Source organism: Gadus morhua, chromosome 6 (genome assembly GCF_902167405.1).
Source record: "Gadus morhua chromosome 6, gadMor3.0, whole genome shotgun sequence".
Lineage (NCBI taxonomy): Eukaryota > Metazoa > Chordata > Actinopteri > Gadiformes > Gadidae > Gadus > Gadus morhua.
Window position 1 is genome coordinate 9,165,944 of NC_044053.1, and position 13,810 is coordinate 9,179,753.

The window sequence follows — 13,810 nt, forward strand, 5'->3', positions numbered from 1 at the left end:
ATCACTTCTTGAAACCAACAATATGAAAGCATTATATATTGTTCACTGATATGCTGAACTTCTGTACTTTCATCACAGGAGGAAACACTTTTACATCTACAGTGTATTTTGTTTACTTTATTTTACTAGTAAGTAAAACTGTTAATTATATAGGTCTACACAGCTATCAATAAGTATTTTCTTACTCAACTCTGAGACATAATATGAATAAATGAATAAAAGGCGAGGACATATTTCAAACTGCTGAATTGCTTTGAGAAGCAAGACTAATTCTGGGAGATGTTTTGCCTACTGCCTGCACCCCATACAGTGAGACATAAGTCAGTATAACAATTAATTGTTTAACATGCATTAGGCCTATCTTTCAAAAAACAGCCGAGGCCAGATAAAGGCTGCAGTTTAAAGAATGTTTATTATGTTAAGCCTCTGTCAGTGAGGTGGGACGACATCCTTTCATGAATCCCCACAGTGCCACTGCCTTGTAAACTTCCTCGTTTGTGTTTCCCCAGTTGGCACCGCCCTTCTAGGAAGAAATTGATAAAGTTCAGGATGGACCAGCCCTCCACAGCAAGATGCGTTCTGCAGTCAATCCTCTCCACCGGCCACAGCGCATTTCTCCCTCTTTTGCGCAAAGGTTTCCAGAAGGACTATAGGGTGAAGTAGATGGATCTTCAATCAGTTTTTTCTTCAAACACTGGAAGTAACGTCAAGCAGACCTAAAGATGTGCAAGGCGCACTCCGACTGAGACAAGGGTGTGTGAGTGCGTGTGTGTGTGCGTGTGTGTTGGGAACGAGGGGAGCGCAGAGGAGGCGCGATTGGGTTCATCATCAAATCTCCACAGTTTTGAGGCGCACGGGAGGACGACGTTGACGGGTCACCGGACAGAGACGTTCATAGTTCAAACATGGCCGGTTGTTGTTCATCGAATGAGGATAAGGCGAAAAAGAGAATCAATGAGGAGATTGAACGACAGCTGCGGAGAGACAAGAAGGATTCCCGCAGGGAACTGAAACTGCTGCTGTTAGGTGAGCATCCAGGCTGACCACACCTGTGTTACCGGCAAGTGCCCCATGCCCTGTCCCAACCAAATTCCCTACTCCATATAATCGAATACATATGAACAGTATGATCCCTAGTAAAGAGTGACAAGGAAAATAAAGCGCTCTCACTTGGTTCTCCATTGAAACAAGTTGTATAGGTCTATGCCATACATAACAAAGGGTTTTCTTTATAGTCAATGTTGTTATGATGTGTTAAGGGAATAAAACGCGGTTAAAGGCAGTTATGGTCAGTGTACCGCACACGGTTCCGTTTCATATCGCGTAAGACATTACATTTCCTTTTACGCAGGAGTTATTTTCTGCATATCTCCGGATGTGGCGCAGCGCCCACTGCGGCTCTGCTGGCATCCAGTCGTTGTGTCTCGCTCCTCACTCAAACTTGAACAGGCGTGCACACACACAACACACGACAGCGTAGTGGAAAGATACTTGGAAAACAAATATCGATTAATATAGGAGTCTACTGCATATCACTTTCACCACTTTGCCAGAGGAATCCACACATCGTATACACAATAGAAAACATTAAGAGTATAGTCTCTTTTTTATTTGAATGTTCACGGCGTTAAAGTGCTCCTATATAGTGAGGGTGCATGCCTTTACCTGTTCTTTATTATTATTATTATTATTATTATTATTATTATTATTATTATTATTATAATAGAAGCTATGACAACCCCCATAACCAGTATAAATGCTAGGCCTTGCAATCCTTTAATAAATTATGGATGTTATGATAGATAATGGTCTCCATTGTTATTTATAATATATATGCTGTTGGGAGGTGGAAATAGCAACTTGGCACCTGTTCAAACATTCACCATCATCCCACAAGTAATTGTCACCATGGACACACACACACACACACACACACACACACACACACACACACACACACACACACACACACACACACACACACACACACACACACACACACACACACACACACACAAAGGCCGCTAATCCATCCCTATACCTGTTTGGTGGTGTGTGTGTGACAGCCATAACTAGCTGCTGCGGCCACATTGCATGCAAACACATGCAAATGCAGGTGCCAGCAGGCTTTAAATCAAGCTTTGCATCCCTGGTCCTCCTCGAAATGGCTTATTCTAAACACTGCCCTCCTCTCACCCCTCCACGTCCACAACCAGTAAGGGGAAAAATAGACGCTCACATCAATTGACGATTGATGATTGATGTGATTGATTATTGTGTATTCGTAGAGCGCTCGTTTTTTGATGTATCATGCTTCTTGGTTCTGGAGCTAATGGATGCCTTTGAGTTTTCATGTTGGTTGTTTTGTACAGTATGGTATATTTTGGATTACCTAATCAAACTGGATCTGATTTAATCTGATCGGTTCTGATCTGATCTAATCCAATGAAAAAAAAAAAAAAGACAATTTGTGAATTATATCTACAGTCTTCAGATCAATATGATGATACATTTGGGTTTTATTGAGATCCTAATTATTTATTAATATGTATGCATTTTTATTTGTTCAACTTTGTTCAAAGGATGAGTACTGGAATAATCTAGATTGAATACTTGTACTGTTTCCGTTGTCATTGAATCCTTTCGGGGGAAAAGCAAGTGATGATTCCCTGGGGTCAGGTAGCTCTTTTATTTAGCAATCATCCAGCAGCTAGCTCTGTGTGCCACACAGGTGTGTGTACCGGGCAGGTAAAGTGACTACTGTGCAGCAAGGTGTGTGTGTGTGTGTGTGTGTGCAGGGAGGTTTGTGTGAACTGCGGCCTCTGTGGGTTTCATTAGGTGGGTTACAGTGTGTCCCCAAGGAGGGAAGAGACTCAGTGTGTTTGTGTGTGTGTGTGTGTGTGTGTGTGTGTGTGTGTGTGTGTGTGTGTGTGTGTGTGTGTGTGTGTGTGTGTGTGTGTGTGTGTGTGTGTGCGGTGTGTGTGTGTGTGTCTGTGTGTGTGCGTGTCTGTGTGTGTGTGTGTGCACACGTGTGTGTATGTGTGTGTGCGTGTCTGTGTGTGTGTGTGTGCGTGTCTGTGTGTGTGTGTGTGTGCACACGTGTGTGTATGTTTGTGTGCATGTGTGTTTGTGTGTGTGTGTGTGTGTGTGTGTGTGTGTGTGTGCGGTGTGTGTATGTGTGTGTGTGTGTGTGTGTCTGTGTGTGTGCGTGTCTTTGTGTGTGTGTGCACACGTGTGTGTGTGTGTGTGTGTGTGTGTGTGTGTGTGTGTGTGTGTGTGTGTGTGTGTGTGTGTGTGTGTGTGTGTGTGTGTGTGTGTGTGTGTGTGTCTGTAATGTGCCGAATGGAAGACTACTCTCAGTGGCTTTCTGCTTGTCATTTGAATTGGATTTGAATGATCTTAAACGTTCACTAGACCTCTGAAAAATCACGCTGAACCTCAAGTGTTCTATGTGTACTCCTGGGCATTGGTTTACAAATACAAGGTAACGAACATGGACTCGGAGAAGAGACACTTGGAGTATATGCTTATATTTACACAACGCCCCCCCCAGTGATAGAGAGGCTGAAAGCATGGAGCAAACACCATGGCTGAATCTGATAACTTTCTATCATAAATGTTGTCTCATCGAGGCAATTATTTTTTTTTTTGTTGATTTAGTTTGACTTGAGAGTCTAAAGAAAAGCATAATACAGGCCAATCTGCAGTACAGACAGTATGCTGAGACAAAATATCATAAATACCCATTGTATTATTGACCTCAATACTAGTCATGAGAGTCCTTTTTACCACATGCAATTGCTCATACATCCCTTGCTTATCTTTGTGTGGCGGGGGGGGGGGGGGGGGGGGGTAATTAAAGTGACACACCCAACCGCGCACACTGAGTGACTATACTGCGGGAGCACTGGGGTGGACAACATGCATACAGACACAAAAAAGCCTCTTTCCTTGCTCCACAGCTACGTGGCCATTTTGTTGTGAGGTTGAATAACAGCTGAACCCCCCCCTTGTTTCGTGCTCTTCACACAGATATTGTGAAAAGTTACTATTAAAGTAGGTAAAGAGAGTTGTGATGTCATGACATTTAGTGAATGCAGTCCAATGTCCGATTTCTTAAAAAAATTCTGTTGATTTCAAGGTTGATTTAGTTTGTTTAAATGTATGTATTTCTCCATTTATTGATTAGTTTACTGTTCTTAACTTATTTCTGCACTACAATGAAAATAGCCAGAGCATATAGTGGCTCTATACTCATTTGACTTCCTATAGTCTTCATGAATGAATTGCGTGCTTTGTTTGGTTCATTCCCTCCCTTATCCAATAAGAGTCGGTCAATGAACCTTCTTCGAGGAGACTGTGGTGACCTCTCTATGGGCAGATTTGCATCCATTGCGCTGCGTTTAGAGGCTTATCTTTACCCAAAACTCCTCTCTCTGCTCTCAAGAAAACTTGACTTGTAAACAAGGTGCATTCAAATGGGCTCACCCTGTCTGGGTATCGCTCGCAAGCAGCTGAGCTCAAGTGCGACACTATGCAAAACACACAAGGAGGTGCTAAATGAGATGCTAACAACCAGATGTAGCTTGCTGAAACTATTATCTTTTATTTTGACAAGCAATTTTCACACATATATGTTCTCACAACACAAACACTATACTACTCTGATATACTCCAAAGGGTGTGCAGAGAAGAAAGAAAAACAAACAAACAAACACACATACATACAAACACACACACACACACACACACACACACACACACACACACACACACACACACACACACACACACACACACACACACACACACACACACACACACACACAAATACATTAATAGACACACTGCATACACTTAGAGGCTGCTTGTTCCTTGAAAGTACACCACTGAAAACAAACACATTTGTTTAACAAATAGCTTAGTTGACAGCTTCAGTTGGGTCATTTAAAGCTGAAGAGAAAATAAATGGTTGATTGAAACGCACACGATGTTCTTTATTGTCAATTCTTCACCCGAAATGTTTTCGATTAAAGCAACTATTTGTGGTAACACACATTGTTAGATACACACAAACACACACACACAATCAGGATGTCAGAGGTCAAGTGACAGGTTAAGGTTGGGCTGATTAAGGATGATGGATAAGAAGCATTTATTTCTTCTATTCTATCCTAACCATCAAAAAATATAGTAATAGTTAAATGGGTAAATAAATGTTCAAGTAAGCTGTACGTACGTTGGAAGCCAACGTGTGTGTAATTCATGGAACCTCACACCTCCAAATACCTGAAAGTTGTTGTTCTTGTTTTGACCTCAAAACACTCTGCGACTACTTCAGGTCTGCCCCCATGCACTCCTTTCCAACCATGGATCCTTATCTTATTTTTTCCCGCCTTTTTTCCTCCTAGCATTTACAAGAGTTAGCTACCTTGCTTCTTTGACAACATTTATCGCTAGCACTTCGAGGAGGGAACTTTTAGTAAAAGCAGACATCCAGACATATATATCATTAACAATTCATGGCTCACTTCCTGTCCCGGCATGGTCTCCCCTATCTCAGGCACAGGAGAGAGCGGCAAGAGCACCTTCATCAAGCAGATGAGGATCATCCATGGAGGGGGCTTCTCCGAGGATGACAAGAAGAGCTACGCTAAGCTGGTCTTCCAGAACATCTTCACCTCCATGCAGGCCATGGTCCGCGCCATGGAGCCGCTTGTCATAGCCTTCACCGAGGGGGACAGCCAGGTACGAAAGAAACAAACATGAGAGGCTTTAAAGGGGACACATTATACCCCCAGGTGTGAATGTGATCAGCCATGAAAAGCCATTGGAATATCTGCCACTTCTGACATCACAAGCGGACGTGTCCACCTAGATGTATGACGGATAGACGTTTGCTACGTAGCAACGTTTGCTACAGTCCACTGGGTAGGCTGCGAGGCTGTTCTATCCAGCACACATCTAGGCAGATTTTCAAAATGGCTTGTAATGGCTAATCACACTCACACCTGGTGGCATAATATGTCACCTTTAAGGCCATATTTAATGCTGAATCCCCTTATGAAGCCGTGGGTCTCTATGTTACTGCCGTGGCCCAAAGTGGTGGCTGGTAGTCAGTCACGCGCCCTTTTCCCAAAGAGGCCTGTGTTTCCTGCTATCAATGACGACCAGTTGAGCAGTTTTGCATGCGAGATTATTCATTGACAACATCATCTTCACGTTGTAACGATCACCAGATGTCACTCCATTGGTTTATCTTGGTCACTTTTGACAGACTATATAGCTTGGTCAAATTTGGTGTTTATTTTGGCTGCTCTATGGTGTTACCCTATCTTGTACTGGGTGTTGGTACCGCATGTTCATCGTTTAGTATACTGTGCATAACCGGACATTTTCAGTTTATTACTTATTTTGCATGCTTGACTTCCTGGTTGCAACCAAGTAACTACCAGGAACGCAGTTGGAGGATAATGGAGGGGGTTAGCGGGCGTATTAGCTACCATAGCTCAGCATTTCCCTAACCTTTTGGGCATGTGACCGTTTTTTGGGGTTTGAAAATCCTTTTACAACGTGCACAAACATCACACACTTTAATACATTTGACCTTCAAAACCTTTTTGTCAAAAGTAAAGCATTGAATTCCTACAGCAATCACCGGCAATCTCATATGCATATCAGACCGCTCCCATGCGGGGGTTCCCGACCCCGAGGTTGTGTAACACTGCTGGAGTTGTTATTGTGTTTGTGCGTTTGTGTGTTGCGTGTATCTGCAGGCATATGCCGACTCCGTGCTGGAGGTGGAGGTGGACAAGGTGGAGGAGTTCGACCAGACTCTCTCAGTGGCCATCAAGAGCCTGTGGAAGGATGGTGGGGTGCGGGGGTGCTACGACCGGCGCAGAGAATACCAGCTCTCTGACTCCACCAAATAGTGAGCAATGAGTATTCACTGAGCAGTCCCTGGGTTACTGCAGTGGTTCTGATAATGTCAAAATGATGGGAGGGAAAGTATATGGATGGCTGGCCATGTATTTGTGTAGCTTTGCTTCCTTGACCCAGTTATAATCAGTCAAAACAGCAAGTTTTGAATTACACCATGTATGCCCTTGAACCATGAATCATATATTTTGTTGTTTTTTATCTTGATTGAGATAACCAATACTTTCCTATTGCTCTTATTATTCCCATGTTTTATAGTTATCTTGACGAGCTGGATCGCATTGCAGACCCCTCATATATACCAGACCTGCAGGACATCGTCAGAGTGAGAGTGCCCACAACTGGTATAATAGAATACCCCTTTGACATGGAGAACGTCATCTTCAGGTAGGATACAGTACCCCTACACACGCCCATAGACATACTTCTAGACACGCCCAAAGAAATGCTCTGAGACACGCCCATAGACAAACTCTTAGATATGCCCATAGACAAACTATTAAGACATGAACAGACACTCTTAGACACAACCATAGACATACTCCTTGTTCAGACAAGCCTGTATAAAACACCCCTAGACAAGCCTTTAGACATGCTCAGATTAACATCCATGAACATACGCCTAGTCACAACTATAGACATAAGGCTTGGAGACTATTGGGATAAAACAAAAAAAACAACACTATTTCAAATTGAAATAATTAATTTGAATATTTGTGAGGATCTGGCCCACTTTTGAATGTGGCTCTCGTCTCTTTAGGATGGTGGATGTGGGAGGTCAGAGATCAGAGAGGAGGAAGTGGATCCACTGCTTTGAGAACGTCACCTCCATCATCTTCCTGGTGGCGCTCAGCGAGTACGACCAGGTCCTGGCAGAGTGCGACAATGAGGTATGTGTTTGCTTCCTCATTCGCTGAGGCCAAAGAGCCTGAGCAAAGGCACGACGCATATTGTGTGATTCTGACGCCATTACCCGCCCCTGGACAACATTTCTGTTTGAATGAAAACTTTTCAATCATCTGACTAGACGAGCTGTCAATTGGCCAGGTTATGAGTTTTTGCCAGACGGTACACAGGCAGTGGCCGACATTTTGGCTAAGAAACATGCTGTGTTATGTAACTACCAAAAGACAAATAGGAACTTAATGTGAGTGGACTCGATTTTTTTACTTTTCAATGTCTCATTGGGACATGGCTGACTATTTTATACAAACTGATCAAATCTGACAAAACCTGTGAGTGCCAGAGAAATCCAGTTTAGCACCAGACAAGAGGTTTTGCCCTAACCTTTTCTCTCGCCCCCTCCTCAGAACCGCATGGAGGAGAGCAAGGCCTTGTTCAAGACCATCATCACCTACCCCTGGTTCCAGAAATCCTCAGTCATCCTCTTCCTCAACAAGACCGACATCCTCACTGAGAAGATACAGTACTCTCATGTCGCTAACTACTTCCCTGAGTTCACAGGTGGGTCTGGGTGTGTGTGTGTGCGTGTGTGTGGGAGAAAAGTAATGACGCAGGACCTTTTTGATGGAAATCTAGGCTAGGCAGTCCTTCCCCTCAGTAAAGCTTAAGGTCAATTGGGCCGATTATATGCAATGTGGTCTGCCGGTAGATTTGTAGGGTTATTGACCCTATAGTAATCACCGGGATCCTATAGTGATGCCACTATCTGATCTGGGTGGATGGATATTTTAAAAAAATAATCTGAGAATGTATTTAGGGTAGAATCAAGCATTAATGTCTATCAGGTTCCTACACAAAACAGCTCACATTTGCTTTAACAGTGAATTCATATTTTGATTTAGTCAAATGTTGTTGTTGTTTGCATCACCAAATAGTTCCAGACATAAGTAAACAATGTCCAGGTGAGACTAAAAAACGAGAGGCTTGTGAAAGCATCTCACCCATACATATAGAGAAATAACAAACACATTGAGAATATGATAACCTTCCCTGAACTGCAGGACCTCAGCAGGACCTGAAGGCGGCCCAGGAGTTCATCCTGAAGATGTACATGGACGAGAACCCCGACAAGGAGAAGACGGTGTACTCCCACTTCACCTGCGCCACCGACACGGAGAACATCCGCTTTGTGTTCGTGGTGGTTAAGGACACCATCCTGAGACACAACCTGAAGGAGTTCAACCTGGTGTGAGGGTCCCTCAGAGGAGGCTAGGTCGGGACAGAAAGGACAGGAGATGACAAGTCGAATAGTCACAGTCGCATTGTTGTTGTCGGAGGAGGAATAGTCTTTTCGTTATAATATGCAATCTCTTCACAATAATACTTGACACTGTCAAGACTGCATTTTTTGGGTAGAAGAAATGCATTTTCTTCTTGTTTTTAGAATCAGAACGAAATATGAATAATCCTTGTAGGGATCTACCGTAAGGAATAATTAACTTATTAATCGTCTGTGTGGACTAAATATCTACTTAAGTTATGATAATTAAAATGAAGGCCTGCCGTAGGAAGGTTCAAGCCAATAGTGAAGATGGTTTTGGAGTAGCTGAATGCACTGCGCTGCATTTTATAATATGCATAAAACATGTTACATTTCTATCTACAAATAATGTATAAAAATAATTTATAAAAATGTGAAACTCTGAAATACTTTGCTCTGTCGCGAGTTACTCTGTTTTCCCCCCCAAGTGCCTTGTTTATTCAAAACACACCTCCATTTGATTCTGTCCTTCTTAGACTCTACCAAGTTTAGCTACGACTACTCTTACGCCTCTTAAGGATAGTTATTTTTATTTGGGAGGGTTTGTAAACTTTCCTGTTGTTCCTGTTAAAAGTAACTTGATTATAGACATGATAGTTTTTAATAAAAATAGTTGTTGTAATGAAAAGCTGCAGTCTTTGTTTTGTTTCAAGGTGTAAACAGGTAAACAAACATGCATGAACAAAAAGCAGGATTTACTTTAAACCCATTTATTATTTTCAAATGACAAAATTCTTCATTCAATGCTATATTCTACATTTATGCAATTGTTTCCCTTAAAGTTGAATGACAAAGACATATTTAGACTTTGATTTAGTGACACTAACACCAAAAGACCGAACCAAACTATTAAAACAAGCCAGTGCATATAGCAGCCAAGGAAGATAATTGCATTAGTTATTCTGAATAATCTGTTACAGATCCTCTTTAAAGAATTCTAGAATTGTGGTATAAAACATAAAAATCACAATATTAGAATAAGCATTTCTGTTGGATTTGTACACACATTGCATTATCCTAGATAAATATACACGGTTGATAAAATATATAAAAAAATAACATGCATCTGTTAACAGACAGCGCAGCGATGTTTGGCAATGAGTGCTTTCTTTTTTAATTAGAATGACAAGTTTCTTTTACGATAATGTGTGCAAGATCTACTAACATACAGCGTTAAACCTGCATGTGTTCAAGTTCAATTATCCCAAAACCCATTCATCAATCGCTAAACATTTTGTTTGTGCATTCCACTCTAACTTTTCCAATGAACAATCAAATAAATGTGTTACTTGAACCAGCCTATGGTGTCTGCTTAATGGTAAACACTGTTCAAATGTAGCAGTAGCAAATGATCACAAAGACAACACTAATGTATTTTAGAGTTTTTTTGTATAATAGACACCTGTGATTAATTAGGGACAGCTGTATCATGCATCTATACACAGACTCACTCATTCTCAAAAATGTTACCGACTGGGACATACCGCAAGTTACTGATTTAAGTAAATTGTAGCATGCTGCAAGGGAAAAAGGCACTGACACACACATATATAAATCTATAGGTGTGTTGGTGTATGTGTGTGTGTGTGTTTGCACTTAGTGATGCATTATTTCCTTCCCGTGTGGCTGGATTTCAGCTGGTGTGGATCAGTCAGTATTTGGGGAAACCTTCCATTGCGTCTTCCAACTTGGTGAGAACCCACTGAAAGCAAACGGGCAGAACATTAAACTGAGGAAGTGCATGTATTTCACAGGCCCTGATTTCATTTCCCAAACTCTCTGCATTACTGCTGACTGGAACAGCTCCCTGCAACATTTCCCATCTGTCTATTATCTGTATGGTCGGTGTAGGGTTACCTTGGCAATCTCTGGAGTTCGGAAGTTGATGATCTTCCCGAACTCTTTAGCGTGGAAGACTGACTTGACCCTTTCCTGCAACACAACACAACAGGGGACCGGATTTCAGCATGAATTTTGGACTTCATTATGTATATGTAAAGGACTTTTAGGAAAAAAAAACAAAAAACACCACAATATTCCTGCTTTATTTTATTATATCACATCATCCAAATGTGAACCAGACTAGCCCACCAATCACAACACTACTGCAGCTTCAGTTTCCCTTTAAAAGAGAACCAATTAGAGGCCTTTGATCGAGCGTACCTTAGCTTCGATGCGAAGTCGTCGGTCTTCTACGATCAAGGGGTCCTTGGTGAACTCGTTGAACAGGTACTGCCACTCACAGGTCAGCTGACCAAACGTACCCTTGGTTACAAAGAAAATGCCCCTGAAAAAGAAAGCAGGATTAGATATATTTAGTAGGGAATTTACACAAACTAGCATTGGCTATCGGTGAAACAGGGCTTGTACATGGTTGAAGGACTAGTTTGTTGGTAGTGAAAAGGATTTTGTGTTTTTGATGCCATGTCCTCTGGGGAAACACTAGTTTAGTATGTCTCATTGTTTCATCAGGTTTCATAGCGGAAACATTATCAGTTGCCCAACCACTATCTGCGATACATTCAAACCTTTGAACCCGGAAATTTATCAAGACAAAAATCTGTAAAGTATGTCTCATAAACAGCTAGATTAAATGAATACAAAATGTGAAAAACATGATGTATTACAGTTCTTCCAAAGTTAATGAGCTAACCTTTTGGTGATCATCAGGAAGTCCGACTCATTGACCTTGGCGTGAGCAAAGTATCTATACTTGGAGAAACGTCCGTTTTCGATTTTCTGTAAGAGGTGAGAAAAGGGGAAACAATTCACTCAGTCACAAAGAGAAGGATGAATCAAGAGCATCAAGTGTAACGTTGTGCGTCTTTTGTACAAATGAATAAATTAACAAAGATGAACCAAACACATACCATTAAAGAATGACTCAAGATGTGACTCAAAGGCAAAAGGAAGAGGGAGATGATTGAAAGAATGAATTGGAACAAAGAGGCAAGGGGGTTGTCATGACGATATGAACATGTTTAATGAGAACGGCGGAACCCCGGTCAACAGAGTCAAAGATGGAAAGTGGCAACAACAGAGTTAACGGAGCATAACATACATTCACTGCACCTTAATGGGCAATTCTATGCTTGAAATGCCAATGCAAATGACATGAATGTGATGGGATACCTCTTAATATTAATAATATGGAGATATATTACATATGATATGGGATAGGGTAAAAGAAAAGGAGGGAGACGTTGACACAAACAAATGAATGACACGCAAAACCGCCCTCCTCCCAAACGTAACAAATTAATGAACAAAACAAATCAGCTGGCCTTGAATGCACTTTAAGCAACAAAAAAAGGTGTACAAACTGATCATCATCATTGTCTAGGTCTACCAAAATGTTACAAACCAGCGAACACCAGCAAAGCCTAGACACCTATACACCAAGCTAACTCCACAAACACATCACTTTGACTAAAACCACACGCGACATGCTAAGACTGCTAGCTGCCTTCCTCATCCAGCTCATCCTCATCCTCTGTGTCAGTCCTACTCCACTGAGCGAAGGCCAATCTGCACTGTGGACATGAAAGAGACAGAGCCAACGTCAGGGGAAGAGACATTCACAGTCACTGTGTGGCAAGTAGCTAGACACTACTAGACTAGACTCCACTCTGTGTAGATCATTTCCTATAGGCTTCGTCAGTGCCAGTCCACAGTGTGTACCAGTCCACAGTGTGTACCAGTCCACAGTGTGTACCAGTCCACAGTGTGTACCAGTCCACAGTGTGTACCAGTCCACAGTGTTTACCAGTCTACAGTGTTTACCAGTCCACAGTGTTTACCTGTCCACAGTGTGTACCAGCCTAATGAGTGCACCAGTGTTGCCCCAGTTCATTATCTCAGGATGATGTTTTTATTCTTCCTTTCAATGGTTTGTTCTGTGACAAAAGCACATTTAGACTACTTCATATTTCCGAGGAATGCAACTGAATATTTTTGGTATTACATTCTTGTTACTGTGTTTTGACCAGATCAAACCAACAAACTCCAGCAATATAAAAAACAAAGTAGAAAGCTCATGACATCAACGACAAAACTATCCTCACTAAGCTACGGAAAATCCTAATAACAGTTACACAAACAGGACGAGAATGAATTTACATTCATTTCAGCTTGACAACAAAATAGGCCAGACTGAAGAGCTAGCAAGCAACCTCCGTCAACAAGACAAATATCAAATATGACTCACATCTCGATGCACACACATTGCATTTGGTAACGTAGGGACACGGTAGTTTGTCGCTGTGGATGATGTCAAAGTAGATAGTGTAGTCACGTGAATGACTACACTATCGGTAGACCAGCAAAAAATCCCGGATTAAACAAGAACATAGAATATATTTTTAGGACGAGACCAAAACATGGTCACCCCCCAAAATTACTTTTGCCACCTACTAGTTATGTTTGTGGATATGTGTGGTTGTGCGACCAGCTCTCCCACTCTACCCAGGGTTGATCTCCTGCTTGTCAGTAAGAACACAGCTAAGCTACGCAGGTCAATGACCCACTGAGGCACTGCTCTGACTCACAAACTGTTGAATCAATGCCATGAAACGGAACGTTCCCCGTTCCAAAATAGCCCAGGAGTAGTTCCTCGGCTGGAGTGGAGTGAGGAGGAGTGAGGAGGAG

The 13,810-nt window shown here is 42.0% G+C and overlaps 2 protein-coding genes across 5 annotated transcripts in view; one reads left to right on the forward strand and one right to left on the reverse strand.

Annotated features, from left to right (window-relative positions):
* The first annotated feature begins 497 nt into the window (after nt 1-497).
* LOC115545987 (guanine nucleotide-binding protein subunit alpha-14) lies at nt 498-10,461 on the forward strand. The gene is made up of 7 exons (XM_030359544.1): nt 498-1,026; nt 5,564-5,748; nt 6,777-6,931; nt 7,198-7,326; nt 7,700-7,829; nt 8,250-8,403; nt 8,904-10,461. Exons 1-7 carry the CDS (start codon nt 906-908, stop codon nt 9,092-9,094), a joined length of 1,065 nt encoding a protein of 354 aa, XP_030215404.1. The 5' UTR covers nt 498-905; the 3' UTR covers nt 9,095-10,461.
* The window catches only part of vps13a (vacuolar protein sorting 13 homolog A), a 38,912-nt gene continuing 34,959 nt past the window's right edge, over nt 9,858-13,810 (reverse strand). For 3 of the 4 annotated variants that reach the window (XM_030359540.1, XM_030359541.1, XM_030359538.1), the window contains 4 exons: nt 11,817-11,902; nt 11,327-11,450; nt 11,021-11,095; nt 9,858-10,865 (listed from right to left, as the gene is read on the reverse strand). In XM_030359540.1, the coding sequence (XP_030215400.1) occupies nt 10,815-10,865; nt 11,021-11,095; nt 11,327-11,450; nt 11,817-11,902 (336 nt within the window). In that variant the 3' untranslated portion in view covers nt 9,858-10,814. Of the gene's footprint in view, nt 10,866-11,020; nt 11,096-11,326; nt 11,451-11,816; nt 11,903-12,113; nt 12,697-13,810 lie in introns of those variants that run through there. The other variant, XM_030359542.1, reaches the window with a different exon arrangement.